Genomic DNA, 21,303 nt, shown 5'->3' with positions numbered 1-21,303 from the left:
GAGGGCCGGGAGTGATAATGGAGATCTTATTACATCTTACCAAAAAACGGCACGGGCTGGGGGGGTGAAAAGGGGCACCAGGCAATCCAAGACAGAAATTGGAATCGAGAGAATCACATTGCGTGTTTGGCGCTGTGGAACGCTTAGTGACCTTCCTGTTTGGAAGCCATTTTTTCCCACAGGTTGCATTGGAAACAGATATGAATGAGTTCTCCTCCTATTTTGTGTGGAAGTGGTAACTTTTTGGCTTCTTATTTTGTATTTCCCCACCCTCGGTCATCCAGCACCCCCTGCGACCCTCGTGAGGATAAGCTGTAGAAAATGAATGAATGAATGTGTTCCCCTCCTATTTTGTGTGGAAGTGGTAACTTTTTGGCTTCTTATTTTGTGTTTCCCCACCCTCGGCCATCTCTGTGTAGAGTTTGCATGTTCTCCCCGTGCATGCGTGGGTTTTCTCCGGGTACTCCGGTTTCCTCCCACATTCCAAAAACATGCTAGGTTAATTGGCGACTCCAAATTGTCCATAGGTATGAATGTGAGTGTGAATGGTTGTTTGTCTATATGTGCCCTGTGATTGGCTGGCCACCATTCCAGGGTGTACCCCGCCTCTCACCCCAAGACAGCTGGGATAGGCTCCAGCACCCCCTGCGACCCTCGTGAGGATAAGCTGTAGAAAATGAATGAATGAATGTGTTCCCCTCCTATTTTGTGTGGAAGTGGTAACTTTTTGGCTTCTTATTTTGTGTTTCCCCACCCTCGGCCATCTCTGTGTGGAGTTTGCATGTTCTCCCCGTGCATGCGTGGGTTTTCTCCGGGTACTCCGGTTTCCTCCCACATTCCAAAAACATGCTAGGTTAATTGGCGACTCCAAATTGTCCATAGGTATGAATGTGAGTGTGAATGGTTGTTTGTCTATATGTGCCCTGTGATTGGCTGGCCACCAGTCCAGGGTGTACCCCGCCTCTCGTCCGAAGACAGCTGGGATAGGCTCCAGCACCCCCTGCGACCCTAGTGAGGAAAAAGCGGTAGAAAATGAATGAATGAATGTAAATCAAATATTTCCATATACAGCATAGGAAAACAGTCTAAATAAATGTTTACATTATTAGAGCCCTACAGACATGAAATAGCACCCCTATAATCACCTTTTCATTTAAGATATAAATAGGTAGGAGTGCCGTGATACAACTTTTCCACTAGATCCGATCTCGATATTGCATCCTTGACTAGTATGGGACCAATCCGATATCAGCACAGATCATACATTATTTTTTAGTAGTTTGGAATCTCAAAATAAATAAATAAAAGGTTGCAACCAAGTCGTACACGCCATTGTGCTGCCCGTCAATACGTAAACAATCAATCCCACAGAGTTTACAAAAAAAGCCTAACAACGATACATGTCACTCTAGCCATCTTTTACTGAGCAGCCAGGACCGAGTCTGGCATTTGATGTGGACCTGACACTGTAAAGAAGCCAGGCGCCCTCGTCCTCTATGATGCATAGGACATGAGCGTGAACACAAAGGGGGCCGACCCTGAAAGCTCTGTGGGTCTGCTTCATATTCATTTGCACCTGTGCTGTCACAACAGAAGGGCAAGCAGACACTCTGCAAGGACACACACACACACACACACACACACACACACACACACACACATGCATATTGCAGCAAAACAAAATGCTGATTGTTCCCAAATTAGAAACTCGTACGCCGGAGACAACAGAGCTCTCCTCTTTGGTGTCCCACATGAACTTTGCATGCACATATAAAGAGGAATTACAATTTTGGGGTGGGGGGTAGCTTCTCACCGGGGAAATTTAATTACAGCCCAAAGCCTTGTTTACACATGTGGAGGATGCAGCAGTAATTGTGCTTTATTATTGCTAAAATGGGGGCACGCATTCCCCGCATAGCTGCGGGCCTGCGACTATCGCCATCATCAGCATCATCCAGTAAGTACAACACTAATCCCAAAATACAATGAAACTTAATGAAAACGGCCTGCGGTGCTTTCAGTATTAAGAAACTCAACTTGGAGAGCACGGTATTAGGTGCACCATTTAATACACAATTTGCATTAAAAATGAGGCTAATAATGCTAACTTGTGAACAAGGAAGCGGGTGAACAATATGTTTGTTATTGTGATTGGCGTTTGTAGTCGTGTACAACTGTACTACCCTGAGAGTTCTTTCAAATATTTGGGTTACTTAGCGGAAAAGATGTGTTTTCAGTGTTTTTCTGCTCCCGCTAACGTTTAGCCCGGGGGTCTTAAACACGCGTCCCGAGGGCCAAATGTGGCCCGCAGGACACTAGTTTGAGGCCCCCGCCTTGATATGAAAGTTTAATGTTCGATATGGATGCTGTATGGTATCATGTACAAAGAAAAAATTATTACGTTTGATTAATGTTCATGTTAAAGGTTAAATAACTGTTAATAGTTATCCTCCCTATCCGTGTGGAAGTGGTAAGTTTTTGGCTATTTAAGTTTAAAGGAAATAACTTGAAGGCTACCGTTTAGGTCGCTAGCTCTCTAGTTTGCGAGTTAGCATGTGTCTCAAGACCCTGCAGTTGCGCAATATGTTGTAAATAAAAAGAGTATAAATGTGACTATAGTCGTGTTTTGTCATGTCTACAGGGCTCTAATAATGCTTTGTTCATTTTAATCTGAAAAAAATAATTTGTCCAACCACCAACTATATGTGGTTTCTTAAGTTTTTATTATTTGCCGTTTTATTGTTATTATTATTATATTTATGTATTACTGATTGATTGATTTTCTTTATTCTTGATTTGTTTATTTATTTTCCATCTTATTTTGTGCAGAAAAATAAAAATTAAGATATTTGAGAACAGTGGAAGGTTTTATCAGAGCTTTTATTGTGGAAAATCTGAACCAAAGCACTGAAAAAGTTTGTATATTTTTTTGTTTTTAATAAATGTGTTGTTTTTTTTTTTTTTTTTTTTGGAAAACCTGATGCGGCCCAGGCTTGCCCAGACCCTAGCTTCAGTGGCCCCCCAGGTAAATTGAGTTTGAGACCCCTGGTTTAGCCTCTTTTTGCTAGCTCAGCTGATAGATAACGGCTTTCTCGATGAAGACTTGAGTTTCAGAGCTTTTATTTTGGAAATAAAGTATGCAGATTATGACTATAGGATAATAAAAAGTGTTTCAATGAGGATGTCATGGCGCCGTGCAGGTGTACCTAATGTTGTGGCGGCGGTGTGTGACTATTTCAAGCGGGTTGAATCAGGTTTATCTCTCCAGCAATAAGCCAGCAGAATGGAATTCTGATGACGAAAAGGTCAATTGTAATTCTGCAGATGTGCATCCTCCATTAAGGGCTGTAACTCATCAGAGGTAACATATTTATCACGTACGCGTTCGCGTGTTTTCCCCTCACACGCAAAAGATGAAACACGACATTGCTTCTCCACATCGCTGACTGTCTTTCAATTTCCTCTCTTGTTGCCTCCTATCTGTCCTCCATGTTTCTTACATGATCTCTTATTTTCCTTCTGCATCCTTCCGAGCCTGTCATTCCCTCTCTTACTGATTCGTAATCCACTTAATCCATGACAAAAATGGTAAGGGAGGGGGGGAAAGACAACTCATCCATGCAAGCACTGAGAGCTTCAAAATGGAGATAAACAAGAAAGCTTCAATTATTCCTCGGACTTTAATGACGTTTAAAAAGAAGGAGAAGACAGAGAGAGGAAGTAGTTAACAGAATCTCCTTCGTTCCAAACGCTATCCCTTGAAAGTCAACAGGGATTATGTGTGTGTTGCCCACACAAACACACACACAGGAGGAAAAGTGTGATGCACATCCCGCTACACATTCAAGCATCTGAATAATTTGGCCTTGCTCTATTTACAATACTTCCAGGAGGAAAGTGATCAATATTAATAGAACTCCTCAAAGACATTGTTTCACTAAAATCAAATTACGAGGCGCCGAGTGAGAGTGAAGAGCAAACAAAAAGCCTTTAATCACACCCTTTGCCTGCCTCGGCCGCTTTTAAAGGAAAACTGCACTTTTATTTGGAATTGTGCCCATCATCCGCAATCCTTATGCTTTTCGCTTCTCTGCGTTGTAAACGTTGAAAAAGTGCTAGCAGGAGCCAGCTAATAAAGTAATGTAGCTATTCCGCCTATAAACACCTCTAAACACACAACAATGCTTTATTGCTGTCTACTCGTGCACGACAACACTTCACAGTAAGGTACACAAAATGACAGTAGTTCGTGAGGAACGAGTATACCTAACCCTAACAACCACTCATTCATTCCTCAGTAACTACTCTATATCTATATGTATATACTCAAGTATATATGCCTTACTTCTTCTGTAACTACTCTACTCATTTGTTCTTCATGAGCTCCTCAGTAACTACTCTAAATGTGCCTTAATTCCTCAGTAACTACTCTAAATGTATGTGCCTTAATTCCTCAGTAACTACTCTATATATCCATATGCATATACTCAAGTATATATGCCTTACTTCTTCAGTAACTACTCTACTCATTGGTTCTTCATGAGCTCCTCAGTAACTACTCTAAATGTATGTGCCCTAATTCCTCAGTAACTACTCTATATATCTATATGTATATACTCAAGTATATAGGCCTTACTTCTTCAGTAACTACTCATTAGTTCTTCATGAGCTCCTCAGTAACTACTCTAAATGTATGTGCCTTAATTCCTCAGTAACTACTCTAAATGTATGTGCCCTAATTCCTCAGTAACTACTCTAAATGTATGTGCCCTAATTCCTCAGTAACTACTATATATCCATATGTATATACTCAAGTATATATGCCTTACTTCTTCAGTAACTACTCTACTCATTTGTTCTTCATGAGCAAACAACCATTCACACTCACATTCATACCGATGGACAATTTGGAGTCGCCAATTAACCTAGCATGTTTTTGGAATGTGGGAGGAAGTCTCCGGAGAAAACCCACATGCAAACTCTACACAGCGATGGCCGAGGGTGGAATCGAACAGGGTCTCCTCCGCGCAATCCACTTGTCCGCCGTACAGCCACTACATATAACTTGTCTTTCAATATTTTTGGACTAATTATTGGCCATAGTCAACCACTAAACAGCCATCATTTATTAATTATTCTTGGGAAAACCACAATATAGTGATCCATTAGCATCGACCAGGCTCATCCACAAGTGTCTGTTGCGACATGGCCAAGTATGCAAATGAGATGATGGTGCCATCTGCTCCACAACTCCACAGATAAGTTGCAGTCCTGCGGAGAACACTGCACTGTCCTCTCATGGCATTAAAAATACAAAGGTGGTAGGCCATGACCTAGACTTGACCCTAGAAAACCAGAAAACCAGATACAGTTCCTGGGTATCTTCTATTTTGTAATATTTAGGCTGACTTCTTGAACATTAATTGCACCAAAAATCAAAATGCCTTCCTCTCATTTTCCCTAATTGCGTTCACTTCCCTGTAACTATCTCCTCCTCCGCGGAAAAAAAAACAGCCGGCTTTAAAGACTATTTTCTTCCTGCACATGCAGCGAACGCCCCCACCGGCACACCTCAGACGCTCGACAGTTAGTCGCTTGATTATCTCACCACAACACCAAATGCTGCGCAGGCCATTAAAAATAGCGCCGCTTAAGTTTCCTACACGGTGAAAGTGACTAATCGGGAATAAAGCAGGTGCCGAGTAGGCCGACATACATCTGACATGTGATGGGGACCGCCACAGAGCACCCCCTGCATTAAAACATGCATCACCACTTGTGTTTTGATGTTTTCGTAGCGGTTAACTTCTCTTTACGTTTTTATTTATCATGGCCACGCAAAAGAAAGTCGCGACTGAATTAGGCAAATAACTTGTCATGTCAACAAGAGCATTGGATGAAGGAACAAGTGAGACTAAATTGGGATGGAGTCGGGTTTGCGTATGAGGAATGGCCAATACCGCCTGCAGAGATTTCCCATCCATGAGCCACGCTTACGCCTTAATGTTTTTGGCAAACGTTGCAAGAAGAATATCAGCAAAAATAGCCAAGAGTATTGTGGAGCATAGCTGTCTCCACGCACACACACACACACAAAATCAACAATAGCAGACAAAGTAGCATCCATTTCTTTCAGTTAAACAATACTTATAAAGCTATAAGAATGGTTTTTGGGGGTTTGTGGAGCAGATTAATCGGAAAAGTGGGAAAAGAATTGCTCGTTTTAGGGGCTGCACGGTGGACGAGTGGTTAGTGAGCAGACCTCACAGCTAGGAGAACCTAGTTCAATCCCACCCTCGGCCATCTCTGTGTGGAGTTTGCATGTTTCCTCCCACATTCCAAAAACATGCTAGGTTAATTAGCCACTCCAAATTGTCCATAGGTATGAATGTGAGTGTGAATGGTTGTTTGTCTATATGTGCCTTGTGATTGGCTGGCAACCAGTCCGGAGCGTACCCCGCCTCTCGCCCAAAGACAGCTGGGATAGACTCCAGCAAAAACGCTACCCTTGTGAGGATAAGCGGTAGAAAATGAATGAATGAATGAGTTCTCCTCCTATTTTGTGTGGAAGTGGTAACTTTTGGCTTTTTATTTTGTCTTTCCCCACCCTCGGACATCTCTGTGAGGAGTTTGCATGTTCTCCCCGTGCATGCGTGGGTTTTCTCCGGGTACTCCGGTTTCCAGCTGGGATAGGCCCCAGCACCCCCGCGACCAGGTATTCCAAAAAACAGTATTCCAAAAACATGCTAGGTTAATTGGCGACTCCAAATTGTCCATAGGTATGAATGTGAGTGTGAATGGTTGTTTGTCTATATGTGCCCTGTGATTGGCTGGCCACCAGGTGGGATAGCCTCCAGCACCCCCGCAACCCTCATAAGGATAAGCGGTCGAAAATGAATGACTAAATGCTTCTTTCACCAAAATCTGTAAACTCACAAAACCAAGACCAAATCAAAGCACCAAATACCTCATATACGGTACTAAAAATGTAAAGAAAAAAAAGCTGCATTAAAAATCTAAATAATTAGGCAGCATATTGCTGCACAGCTGGGTCTGACCCCGACAGCTCGTCCACATCGGAGGCAGTATCTTGCCTTGCCAGACATGTAGTGAAGAAGCACCTCGCCTTATCCATCCCTGAATCACACCCCCATCAATCTCATCACATGACTCTTCCATAGCCTGAACAAGAGGATGCACACAAAGGGCTGCCCATCCTGTACCGTCTGCTGCCATGACAAAAAGTAAACTTCAGAAAAGGAGACTATGGTGGGAGGCATTGCACCAGAAATGATGTGTTGTCAGCAAAACAGTGATGGACTTGGGGGCCGCACGATGAAAGCTCACGTTGTCCCATCCCGCACCATACTGCTTTCTTTGATGGTCTGCATCATTCATACGAGAGTGTTGTGGAGCCCGCCGCGCCGTGCATATGGAAGATTGTGATATTCCCACCAGGTTGGCCAGGAACATCTTCAATGGCTGTGTGGCCAATGACGTTTCTTCCCCTCCTGCTGGTCTTTGCCAGGTGGAACCCAGCCTCATCTATGAAGATCAACTCACGTCAAGATGGAACGAACATCCACTTGCGGTGATCCCTGAAAACAGAGAACAAAAGCCAGTCAATACGATGTTCCCAAATATGATAAAGCCTTGCATTTTTCTCTTAATTTGATTATTTTTCGAAACCATTTTCAGAATGGCGGCAATTAATATTTGGCTTCTTTTTCCACCATGGTTGCGTGTTTCAGTCCTTAAGAAAAAAGCTTATGTGTGTGGTGTCACCCACCTGATGCACTAAGATGGAGTATGCAGATTGTCATAGGGCAGGAGTGCAGCCTGGGGGGCCATTTGCAGCCTGCGGCACATTCTAAAAAATATAATTTAAAAACTAAAAATATATATACACACCACCAACAACAACAACGGAAAAATCTGCAGTCATTTTTACACAACAAGTCAAAATGTTAAGACAAAAAAGGTTATAATCTATTGAAGAAAGTCATAATTTTACGAGAAGTAGTGAATTTTCTGAGCTGTAATTTGTTTCCTGACAAGATTCATGTGCAGTAGAAAAATAAGACATTGGATTTTTTTCACTGATAAGTATATGTGCAGTAGAAAAATAAGACATTAGATTTTATTGAGCCACCATTAAAGCCAGAAAAACTATACAGGCCATGCCTTCATCAAACAACACTGTTTCTCAGCACACTAATGACATGGCGGAGGATGTTTTCAAACTCTGCTACTATAGCACGTACCAGATAGTGAATTTCACGCAGATGAAGTAGTTCTGGTACACATTCTGATGTACTGTGTGTGCATACATTCATGAAGAGGCGATGCTGTTGGGTAAATATTCCCCTTTCCAATGTGAGGATAAGCGGCATAGAAAATGGATGGATGGAAGTCAAACAAGTAATAAATCATTCAGACGAAGATGTCTTATCGAGTGATTATTGTGGTTTATGTCCGATAACAGGGTGTAAGGCTTCGGGTCAAATATCTGAAAGGGGGCAGGACCGCCGTAGGGCGACATAGGGTGCCCCAGATAGCGTGAAAATATTTTTGGTTGCACACCGGTACTATTAAGCACCTTCTAAGGTCAAGATGTTACTCTGGAACTTGCGTGTCATTTTGTCACTGGCGTGACGCCGCCTTCACACTCTGTATGCAGCTCAGATGGCTCATTCAATCCACTCCAAACCTCCAATCCACTGTGGTCAAATAACAACTGATTAAGAAAGAAGGTCAAGCCAAATGGAAGAAAAAATGTGGAAATGGAAGACCAGTAGTGAACCCAATGGTGTCGATTTATTTGGATTGTTTCATTGTATATGTCAATCAAAGTGATCCAATCCACTGTTTTCCCACATAAACATTGACACACATTAATAAGAGTATAAATGCAAGAGAAAACGATGCACAGAACCAAGACAAAACAGAAGAAATCGTCCAGAAAGGCAAAGTGAGACAGAAGACAAATGTCAGCTATGGCTAGCCCCAAAAAGGAAAGCAACATAAATACACTAAAATCACATTGTCGCTATGAGCAATAGCTCTACTACTGCAAAAACATAATTTACACAATTCCGTTTCTCAACACTGTGGACACCATGTGAAAAATATGGTAATAAACTATGTAAACTATATTAGCACACATATTTTAAATGAGCACACCACAAGAGACAAATACTGTAATGAAAACAATCAATACACCCGTGTCTATTTTATGTGTTTTATGTATTCGTATGTGAAAATATGATCAATAACAACCAGCAAAAATGTACACTTTTATTAAATGTACCACCTTACCTGTTTACGTGAGCCAAAACATCCCGCCACTTTACGCGGAAGCAGGAAACAAACAAATACCCAATAGGATCGTTGGATGCTTGACCACATGACAAATATTGGCCAATCAGCGGCATCCAGGAAGCTACAAGAACAGTGGTCCTAAAATGTGACGGTTTATTTTTTGTTTTTGTGCTTATTTTAATCAATATTTGGCGTTACCTGCAAGTATGAACTTAGAAAATATTGGTGTTGCTATTGTGTTTACGTTTGTGAGGCTCTGACTATGAAACATTGATATTGATGTATGCAGATTATGTAATGTACATACTATTTTCATTAAGGAGTTGTGTGTCTTGGAATATATTTAAATGATGTAACATTTTTTAAATGGTAATTTAGTTGTTTAATTGTAAATACTAGTGCACAAATGCAAAGCAGCTGTAGAATACATCATTCATGAAAAAAAGGTTATACAGGAAGTTCTATTCTAGCTAGTCACTGCATAGATTTCTGATGGATGGATGATGTTATGAGAAGTGCACCTACAGTAGACTATATATTTATCTTGTGTGTGTGGCTGCATATGAATATATACTGTATATGATTGCTATACGCTCACACGCCAAGGAGCGGCAAGTGGCCTGGGGGGCTTGTCCTCTCCTTTCCTCCATCCATCCCGAAGGTGCTCGCTCATTCCGGCACAATTGGTAAAACACTTGACATCTCTTTGATTCCTCCTGACGGCAGCCTGGTCCAGCACCTTCTTTAACAACTCCATCAGCGACGGGGGCCTGCTCCGCAAATGAGATTTTGACATTTCACCAATCATGTGAACTCACAGAACAGTCTCAGAATTGAATCATTTCACCGAAGCAAGCTTTGACTGTCACGAAAGCCAATCAATCAATAAATATATAATGAGTGTATATATATCTAAAATAGCAGTGGTTGTAATGTGTCATAATAAAAGCTTCATGATGGCTGATGAGGTTTGGTCTGGAGGGTGTTTTGGTCTAATGAGATGCTGGGATGAGAAACTGATGGCTTTTCTGGCGTTGTTGTTTTAATGATCCTTTTTTTAAAGGAGCAGACATTTTGACATAGTAAAACAGGAAATAGTCGGACTAGCAGGAGAAATGTCACAAATACTCTGCAGAAGGGAAGGCTGTAAATGTGGATTCTATGGACAGAATAAACCCAGGTCTGCCTGGATTAGAATGATCGGAGAAGGAACGGAACAGCTCCTGATCCAAAGCACCGCATCATGCGTGCAACAATTTTCCTTTAAGACATCTTAATGCCGGCTTATCAGCAAGCATGAGGTGTAGAATGTGAGCATCCCCATAAGAAGGCGGCTATATCTACAAACAAGCAGCATGCATTATATGTGTGTACTTTATGTACAGTATATCTACACCAGGGGTCTCAAACTCAATTTACCTGGGGGCCACTGGAGCTAGGGTCTGGGCAAGGCTGGGCCGCATCAGGTTTTCCAAAAAAAAAAACCAACGCATTTATTAAAAACAGAAAAATATACAAACTTTTTCAGTGCTTTGGTTCCAATTTTCTACAATAAAAGCTCTGATAAAACAATCCACTGTTCTCAGATATCTTCATTTTTATTTTTCTGCACAAAATAACATGAAAAATAAATAAACAAATCAAGAATAAAGAAAATCAATTAATCAGTAATAAATAAATATAATTATTATTTAACCTTTAACATGAACATGAATCAAACGTAATAATTTTTTCTGGGTACATGATACCATACAGCATCCATATCGAACTTGCGCCGGCCGCACTAACATTAAACTTTCATATCAAGGCGGGGGCCTCAAGCTAGCCGCAGGCCGCGTGTTTGAGACCCCTGATTTACAACATATTGCGCAACTGCAGGGTCTTGAGACACATGCTAACTCGCAAACTAGAGAGCTAGCGACCTAAACGGTAGCCTTCAAGTTATTTCCTTTAAACTTAAATAGCCAAAAACTTACCACTTCCACACGGATCGGGAGGATAACTATCAACAGTTATTTAACCTTTAACATGAACATTAATCAAACGTAATAATTTTTTCTGGGTACATGATACCATACAGCATCCATATCGAACTTGCGCCGGCCGCACTAACATTAAACTTTCATATTAAGGCGGGGGCTTCAAACTAGCGTCCTGCGGGCCACATTTGGCCCGCAGGCCGCGTGTTTGAGACCCCTGATTTACAACATATTGCGCAACTGCAGGGTCTTGAGACACATGCTAACTCGCAAACTAGAGAGGTAGCAACCTAAACCGTAGCCTTCAAGTTATTTCCTTTAAACTTAAATAGCCAAAAACTTACCACTTCCACACGGATAGGGGGGATAACTATTAACAGTTATTTAACCTTTAACATGAACATTAATCAAACGTAATAATTTTTTCTGGGTACATGATACCATACAGCATCCATATCGAACATTAAACTTTCATATCAAGGCGGGGGCCTCAAACTAGTGTCCAGCGGGCCACATTTGGCCCGCGGGCCGCGTGTTTAAGACCCCTGATCTACACACTACTCCCCTCCTGAGGGGGCTTCCAGGCAGCTGGGATGAGGAGCGTTGCAAAGGAGGCTTCTAAATCCTTGGAATCCTCCTCGACTCTTTGGAGGCAGGAGGTCACATTGCTCTGAGAGAGAAGGCAGATGGAGGATGAAGAGGTGGAGGAGCAAAGGGGGGGGGGGGGTTGGAAAGACCTGCTCGCCTTGGGCCTCTGGGACAAATTACACCAGTGAGGAGGATGTCAGTTAGTTTTCTCACACACACACACTCAGGCAAGCAAGCTGGAGCTGATAAAGTCAAATGTTGATGCGATAGAAACAAACACGCATCAGCATTGACAGAGTGTGTTATTAAGTAATGCCCTTAAGGCTGAGACTCGTATCAGAAAGTCTGACAAGAGAGCGCTGAAGGAAATCAGATAATAGCCTCTCCTATCAACTTCCAGAAGAACATCACTCTTGGAATGACTTGGTGGTTGCTATGGTGATGGTCCAGTCAGGCCTTTTGTTTGTGCACTTACTGCTCGAGGGCTTTGAGTGCAGCATAAAGAGGCTGCGTTACTTCGTTTGCAGCTTTTTTTTAATGGATCAAATATCAGTTTGATGACGAGTAAAGCACGAGTCGCAAATACACCGGAAACCTTGGTTAGCATAATTCATTTGTTCCAGAAGGTCCGACGCTAACCGAGACGGATGTTAACCAAATCAAATTTTACCACAAGAAATAATGTCAATCCAGAAAGTGTTAACAGAAAATATGTTTTTATAATTTTATATGCAGAAAACTACTCCAAATGTATAAAAATACTTATCAATGAAAGGAATACTCTTACCTTCTTTGAAGACGTAATTCTGGACATGATTGACAACGGGAAGGTGGTGGTGGTTGATCTCACTGCCACGTCGTCTCTTTGGGATCAATCATGTCTTCAATGATGTAACCTTAAGTCACGGTTGTCCAAAGTGCGGCCTCAGGGCCATTTTCAGGTTGTGGCTGTTTTTTTTTTAATTGACTTGTGGCATGTTCTAAAAATATACTTAAACCAGAAAATTTAAAAAAGGAAAAATCAGCAGTAATTTTATGAGAATAAAGTCAAAATATTGAGAGAAAATTTTCAATTTTGTAGCATAAATGTGAAATATAAAAAAGTAAAAATACAGTATTATGAAAAGCAAACAAAAAGAAGTTTGTAATGTTTGAAATTGTGTTTATAACATATAATATTACAAGAATAAAGTCAAAATATTGAGAGAAAATTTTCAATTTTGTAGCATAAATGTGAAATATAAAAAGTAAAAATACAGTATTATGAAAAACAAACAAAAAGAAGTTTGTAATGTTTGAAATTGTGTTTATAACATATAATATTACAAGAATAAAGTCAAAATATGATGTCATAATTAAGTCATAATTATAAGGAAATACATTTTAATTGTTTTTTTTTTACTTTTTTATATAATAATACAAATTTTATATAATAGGGCAAAAGCAGGCTGATAAGCAAGTCAATAAGCAGGCTAATACTAGCCTACTACTACTACTACTACTACTACTAGTAGTAATAATCAGAAGAAGAATAATGATGATAGTAATAATAATAGTATAATGAATAATACAATAATGCTTATGATATCAAAACAATTATAAAGATTAATTATAAAACAATTGTCCAAAAAGTGGGAAAATTATATCCCGGTTCTTGTTCCTTATTTGGTTTTTGGATTTTTTTGAATGTCTACTACATTCATTCATATCCTGTCCTCAGAACCTAGTGACGCCCCTAAGCAAACATATTAATACACGTATTTGAAATAAATATCTAAAAATGTAAATCGATGTACTATGTTGTGTTTACAAACATAACAATAATGTCTTGATAAATCAACAGTGAAGCAAAAATAGTTCCCTAGAAGTGCCGGGCTGTGAAAATAAAACTGCACCGCCACACTTTAATGAGTCTCTTCATGAATATATTTTAATATCTCCCGCCTCGATCGTAACAAACATCTGTTTGCCCTGACGCTATCAGAAACCAAAAAGTTTTGCTGCCTCCATATGATCCTCATCAGCATCTGTGGGCTTTTGGAAAAAAAAACCAACAACATTAAACAACAGAAGGACGTATTAAGTTGCACATGGCCACGTAGTTCTGCAAAAACTCAATGAAACAGAAGAATTATTGGTCACATGACAGGTTTTAATGACACCGGGAGCAGTTGGCTTTTTGAAATGAGGCGCTAAAATGGAAGAAATGTCATGTGTGCAGCTGAGGTTGTATTGAGTCTAAGCTACTCTGTTTAAGGGGATCTGTTAGGAACCATGACCTAAACCTGGCACATGTAGTATGAATATACACAATTTGGCATTTTTATTACAGAGGATAATACTTAAAAGTAGTCAGTGTACAGCTTGTATAATAGTATTGACGTACTAGGCATCAAAGGTGGGGGACTCAAGTCAAACTGAAGTCCGAACTCGACTTGGACTTGGACATCCATTACGCAGGACTTGAGTCTGATGACTTGAAATACTTGAAATTTTGAGTTGAGTAAAAATGTATCCCCACTGAATGCATTTATGGATTTATGGATTTTTAACGTCCAATCCGGTTTAAGAGTAAACAACAAATATGTGGATTTCTGTGCACTGACTAAATCTAAAATTGATTTGAGACTAAAGGCTTGGAACTCGGAGTGTATTCCAACACGGGAGAATGTTCCCAACATACCAAAGAACCCAAATAAACCTCCAAGATGTCACATGCTGATGGAGTGTCCAAGTACGTCTCCGTCAGAAGAAAGGCAGATGAGTACGTGGTGTCTAACCTCCACCGGCTCCACCGGCTCCACCAGCGACGTCGTCACGGAAGACTGGAAGCGGATTCCAGTAACGACCTGCGCAGCTCCAGTGAGCTCCGTGCCCGAGAGGATTAAGGTAGCGCTCGATAGCAACGGTACTTCCTCCAAATATTCACACACAATTTAGACACACTATGTCATATCCAACTATTGTCCCTTGAGATATAGATATACTACAATAAAAAAATATGAGTGGCGTGCTGTACTGTGTGAGATACTGTACAGCAGGGGTCCCAAAGGTCCCCCGCCTTGATATGAAAGTTTAATTTGTTTTTTGATTTGCTTATTTATTTTTCCATCTTATTTTGTGTCGAAAAATAAAAATTAACATTAAAACATTTATTTAATAATAAATAAAAATTAATTTGTTAATTTGTTTCATGATTTGCTTATTGATTTTTCCATCTTATTTTGTGTCGAAAATTAAAAATTGACATTAAAACATGTATTTAATATTTTAATAATAAATAAAAATTAATTTGTTAATTTGTTTCATTTGTATTTTGATTTGCTTATTTATTTTTCCATCTTATTTTGTGTTGAAAAATAAAAATTAACATTAAACATTTATTTAATAATTTAATAATAAATATAAATTAATTTGTTAATTTGTTTCACTTGTTTTTTGAATTGCTTATTTATTTTTCCATCTCATTTTGTGTCGAAAAATAAAAATTGACATTAAACATTTATTTAATAATTTAATAATAAATAAAAATTAATTTGTTAATTTGTGTCATTTGTTTTTTGATTTGCTTATTTATTTTTCCATCTTATTTTGTGTCGAAAAATAAAAATTAGCATTCAACATTTATTTAATTATTTAATAATAAATAAAATATTATTTGTCATAATTTATAATAATGTAATGTTTTATCAGAGCTTTTCCAAAGAACCAAAGCACTGAAAAAGTAAAGGGTATAGCAGAAGCATTGAAGACTATTATATATATATGTATTAATATAATTAATATTTAATTATATTAATACATTAATGTTTTTTTAATTAATATTTTTATTAATATTTTTATTTTTAATATAATATATTTATATATAAATATATATATATTTATATATATTAATATAAATTGAGTTTGAGACCCCTGCTGTACAGTATACGTGTACTGTATAATTGTACTGTATGTGAGGGCAGCGTAGTGGCACAGTGGTGAGTACAGCGAGACGGTCTTTCTGTATTTGCATGTTACTTCCTGTTCCTCTCACAGTCCAAAAATAAGCCTGACTTGAAATTGTTGTCATCCTAAATGAGACTCCTGAAAAAAAAGGAATAATTTCCTATTTTCATAAAAATGAACCCACTTCCTGTTGGGCTGGTGTCGTGTCATCATGAGAAGGTATTGTTCTTCCATACTCAAGTGAGTCAATCAATCAGAAATGAATCATTTTTTCCCACGACTGCCAAGTTGTGCAACAGGGAAGGGAATGCAAGGGATTAATTAGACTGCCTGTTGTGTAAAGGGATGCACAAAGTCTTGGAAAACCTGGACAAATTCCCTTTTTTCGTCCAGTTTTTGGAGATGTGTTGATAACGTTTGGCAGTGCATGTGAATCTTCATCACATCTTGTGTTTTTTTATACTAGCCTACAAGCTAATCTCGTCTATTTTAATCCGAAGTGTCAACACAAGCTGGAGTTTTCTCGTCCTCACGCTAATAAGTAAAACAAACATGATCTTGAGGGTTTTGCCTGAAGACAGGAAATGTTACGATAACCCAAATGAACATCCTGTTTCCCATCCGCGCTCTTTTCCAGAATCAAGGCCCACGTTTTGTCACTGGTCTTTCTCCCGTACCGTCAGTGCCTCATGGTGTTTTTGCCAAATTTGTCACCAAGTTGCTGAATAAGCAGCGCCAGCTCCCCGGCGGCCTGCGACTTTTCCTCCAGGAGCTCATAGCGCAGGCTGGAAATGTCCTGCTTGATCTCCTTCAGCTCGCCTGCGAGTAAACACCAATAACCAAACGTCAGCACAGGGAAAAATACATATTTTCCCACACACAACTGACTGTGATAAGTGAATTTCAGTGAAGTATGATTCCTTTTTTTTATAAATGGAATATTTTTGTAGTTAAGAGCAAAGAAAAGTAAGAAAGTGGAAGTTTGTAAGTTGAAGTAAATGGTGGGTTTTCGTACAAATAAAGAATCATATTTTGAATATACAGTTATACACTTTATATTCAGTAGTTTTAGAAAATATGTATCTTCGGATTGCCTTAGCAAAGTGCAGACATAAACCGGAAGAAGACGGGTCAATATTGTAAATATTGACTTTTTTGCACAAGTTTCAATAAAAAAAAAAAAATCTTAAAAAGTTGTGTTTTGCACATTATTGTGTATTGTTGCATATATGCTTAAATATTCTTTATTACTGGTTAGTGAGAAAAACTTTTGTACACAAAAACAGGTGTTATTTATTTTATTTTTATCTGTCACATAAAAAAAATCAATAAAAAAAAATTCTAGAAGTAAATGGCGGGTTTTCGTACAAATAAAGAATCATATTTTGAATATACAGTTATACACTTTATAGTCAGTAGTTTTAGAAAATATGTATCTTCGGATTGCCTGAGCAAACTGCAGACATAAACCGGAAGAAGACGAGTCAATATTGTAAATATTGACTTTTTTGCACAAGTTTCAATAAAAAAAAAAAATCTTAAAAAGTTGTGTTTTGTACATTATTGTGTATTGTTGCATATATGCTTAAATATTCTTTGGTACTGGTTAGTAAAAAAGCTTTTACCCAGGACAGACGTTATTTACTTTGTTTTTATCTGTCAAATAAAAAATAAAAAATAAAAAATAAAAAATAAAAAAAAAAAAATAAAAAATAAAAAATAAAAAAAAAAAAAAAAATAAAAAATAAAAAAAAAAATAATAAAATAAAATAAAAAAATAAAAAATAAAAAATATTAGCTGTGTAGTATTAGGGGAAAATTTACAAAAAGCCTAATTTGCACATGATTAATTAAACATACAGTAATCCTTGACTTCACAGCACGACTGCAGAAACACAAGCACGCCACCAAATGCATGCCAGGAATGATGAAAGCCAATAGAGTGGAAATAAAGGTGAATGAAAAGAGGACATTACCTTCATTGACCTCATCGCTCTCTCTGTCCACCTGGGCCTTGAGGACGTAACGCTTAATGAGTCGCTTCATGATCTTCTGCAAGGGAGAAGGAAGCACAACAAGAGTGATGTATCTAGCCGGTAAACACGTGTCTAATTAAACTTTCAACACACTCCAAGCTCCTATTGCGGTATCGATGTCCCATCCTGCAACAAGTCAGCACCGTGAACTCAATAGCATGTCTCCTTTTATGCTCACTAACCGCAGTGTTTAAAACAACACAGCATTGGACCTTTGAGGTGGCCATTCTTCCTGACCAGGATGGAGGTGAAGGGTGCACAAAAGAGGAGAGGATCCAGTGCCTCCTGAGTGCTCATTTGCCAAATGCGAGCACGGCGTGTCCACCTCACAGAGCTCATTAGGGGCTTTTCATCCTCATTATGTCTTCCCTTTACCTCGCTCTTCTTACTCGCACTTCACTGGTGCCACTTCCTTCCATGATAGGACTGCTATATCCTTATCTCCTTCACAGAGTCGATGATGTCATCAGCGGTTGACTCTCCCAAATGTTAACACAAAACATATTTTGGTTACTTTTACCTTCATTGAAGACACAATGTGGCAGCCAGACGCCTCATGGACACTTCCTGTTTGGTAATGGTTTAATTTCATTTGAACATGCATCAGATTACAATTGAGTGCATCCCATAATCAGTTCCCAGTTCCACATGTTCAAAAGGAGTAGGAAGAAGCAAAGCTTATTAAATCCTACCCCTCCATCTGGTACTTTTACAATCAGTAACTGTTACATTTGTTCACTTCCTGCTTTCCTAATATAGTTTAAGGTTTTTAATTTAAATGTTAGCAATTTTTTATTTTAATTTGAATTTTAATTTAAGCAATTTTTAAATTTAATTTAAGCGAATTTTAATTTTAATTCAAGCAAATTTTAATTTAAACAAATTTTAATTTTAATTGTAACAATTTTTTATTTTAATTTAAGCAAATTTAAATTTTAAGTTAAGCAAATTTTAATTTAAGCAAATTTTAATTTTAATTCAAGCAAATTTTAATTTTAATTCAAGCAAATTTTAATTTAAGCAAATTTTAATTTAAGCAAATTTTAATTTTAATTTTAACAATTTGTAATTTTAATTTAAGCAAATTTTAATTTTAATTTAAGCAAATTTTAATTGGCTTCTCTTCTCTTGTAGAGAAGTATTGGATGACATTTTTAGCTAATTGGTTATTTTTAGCCTTTTGCATTAGCATTATTTTGGCTGTTTGAAGAGGAACTATATCAGCAAGTTGAAGTATTTGTGATGTTAGAAATAAGGAGTTAATATGTTCTCCGTAGGCGGCATTATGAATTATCCTTACTAGCCTTTTTGTGCAGAACATATAGCCAGTGAAGATTAGTTTTATAGTTATGAGCCCATATTTCCACACAATAAGTAAGATATTGTAGAACCAGAGAGCAACAAACGTGTTATTTCAATCGTTTTTATCAGAATGTCGGCACTTTTCAAGTCCCATTCAAGAAAATAATCTGATGTTGTCGTTCTTTTGGAAGCGTTCTATGGGTTGTCTTTGATCGTTCTCACCATCCTTTACTAGTCTGATGTTTTTCCTGGCCTACCACTTCTGGCCTCAATAATAACTGTGGTTATGATCACGATACCATGACCGTGATGTTGAGCAATCTTCATTTTCAGGTCATTAGTCAGCAGTTTTGAGGACCCAGTGTCTTCACAGGAGAAGACAACTTATAACCGGCCAGCTTAAAGACTTCTGATTCGACGACGGATGCATCTGTCTATGGATGCCCATCTGTCTTATTTGGCTTTGATGGACATCTTGTGTTCATCATAAACTTCATTCAGTCCAAAAATATTACTGCGTCCATCAAGTAAATAGTAGAACCAAACACACAATCATTTATTCATGAAATTGTGTACAAATCCTACTACATGACGTTCGATACCCTTCTTTCACACTCAAGCCAATCAACTCACTTGGTATCTGGTTGGATGTTTTCTGGAATTTCTCGATAAGTTCTGGAACTCTTCCCCGGGAGGAAGATAAGTCCTGAAGTGCTCACCCTGATACAGAAAATAGTCCGAAGTTAGCATTTGTGACATTTGCAGTATTAAAATGTCATATCCGCTTGACCCAAAACGAAGCTGTGTTAACCACCTTCAATGGCCGCGACCTTACCGTGGAACTGACGTTCCACTTTAGCACCGAACCGGCTGTAAGTCTCATCTCTGTACCAAAGATAACGAAGGTGAATTTTGATTGACACGGACAGAGTGGCATGAATGCAACAATATGCGTACTGGTGTAATTGTAACGCGCAGTCGTGTGGAACAGCACTGCGTCATTCTGGGAATTGTTGTTATCACGGAGCTTTCCTGGAGAGGAAGTCGGGAATTAAAAAGACACCTCATTAAGGCCTCTCTGACATTGTCAATCAAAAGTCAACCTCGCTATCTTTGTCTTTGATTGGTCTTATCATATTCTGCAGGTGGCCGGCAATAAGTACTAAAAATTCAATTCAGTAAAAATTCAAATATATTCATACATTCAAAAATTCACATACAGTAATCCCAAAGTTATTGCTATTGATTACTTACAGTGATAAGTGATGTACGATTCCTTACTTATGAATCAAATATTATCCTACGGCCTTCTAAATGCATTTTTAGCATTATTAGAGACCTCAAGCCATGGAATAACACCCCTATAGTTTCTTTCATACTTGTATTATCCAATATAGTTGCCATAACAAAATAAGAAGCCAAAAATCTACCACTTCCACACAAAATAGGAGGAGAACGCACTCATTCATTCATTAATTTTCTACCGCTTATCCTCACGAGGGTCGCGGGGGGTGCTGGAGCCTATCCCAGCTGTCTTTGGGTGAGAGGCCGGGTACAACCACATATAGACAAACAACCATTCCCACTCACATTCATACCTATGGAAAATTTGGAGTCGCTAATTAACCTAGCATGTTTTTGGAATGTGGGAAGAAACCGGAGAACCCGGAGAAAACACACATGCATGGGGAGAAGATGACAAAAGACAAAATAAGAAGCCAAAAATTTACCACTTCCACACAAAATAGGAGGAGAACTCATTCATTTTCTACCGCTTATCCTCACGAGGGTTGCGGTGGGGAGTGCTGGAGCCTATCCCAGCTGTCTTTTGAGCGAGCGGCGGGGTCCACCCTGGACTGGTGGCCAGCCAATCACAGGGCACATATAGACAAACAACCATTCACACTCACATTCATACCTATGGACAATTTGGAGTCGCTAATTAACCTAGCATGTTTTTGGAATGTGGGAAGAAACCGGAGTACCCGGAGAAAACACACATGCATGGGGAGAAGATGACAAAAGACAAAATAAGAAGCCAAAAAGTTACCACTTCCACACAAAATAGGAGAACTCATTCATTCATTTTCTACCGCTTATCCTCACGAGGGTTACGGGGGTGCTGGAGC

General features: G+C 38.8%; 1 protein-coding gene across 3 annotated transcripts in view; it reads right to left on the bottom strand.

Moving 5' to 3' along the window:
• Positions 1-13,483: 13,483 nt before the first annotated feature.
• trpc7b (transient receptor potential cation channel, subfamily C, member 7b) overlaps positions 13,484-21,303 on the bottom strand; it is a 61,907-nt gene continuing 54,087 nt past the window's right edge. For 2 of the 3 annotated variants that reach the window (XM_078788264.1, XM_058063262.2), the window contains 3 exons: positions 19,808-19,894; positions 17,813-17,888; positions 13,484-16,655 (listed from right to left, as the gene is read on the bottom strand). In XM_078788264.1, coding sequence (XP_078644390.1) covers positions 16,516-16,655; positions 17,813-17,888; positions 19,808-19,894 — 303 coding nt within the window. In that variant the 3' untranslated portion in view covers positions 13,484-16,515. The remainder of the gene's footprint in view (positions 16,656-17,812; positions 17,889-19,807; positions 19,895-21,303) is intronic. The other variant, XM_078788265.1, reaches the window with a different exon arrangement.

This window comes from Doryrhamphus excisus, linkage group LG22 (assembly GCF_037039965.1).
Source record: "Doryrhamphus excisus strain RoL-2023G ecotype Guam linkage group LG22, RoL_Dexc_Guam_v1.1, whole genome shotgun sequence".
Taxonomy (NCBI): Eukaryota; Metazoa; Chordata; class Actinopteri; order Syngnathiformes; family Syngnathidae; genus Doryrhamphus; species Doryrhamphus excisus.
Note: the sequence above shows the minus strand (reverse complement) of the source record. Positions and strands in the feature narration are given on the sequence as shown.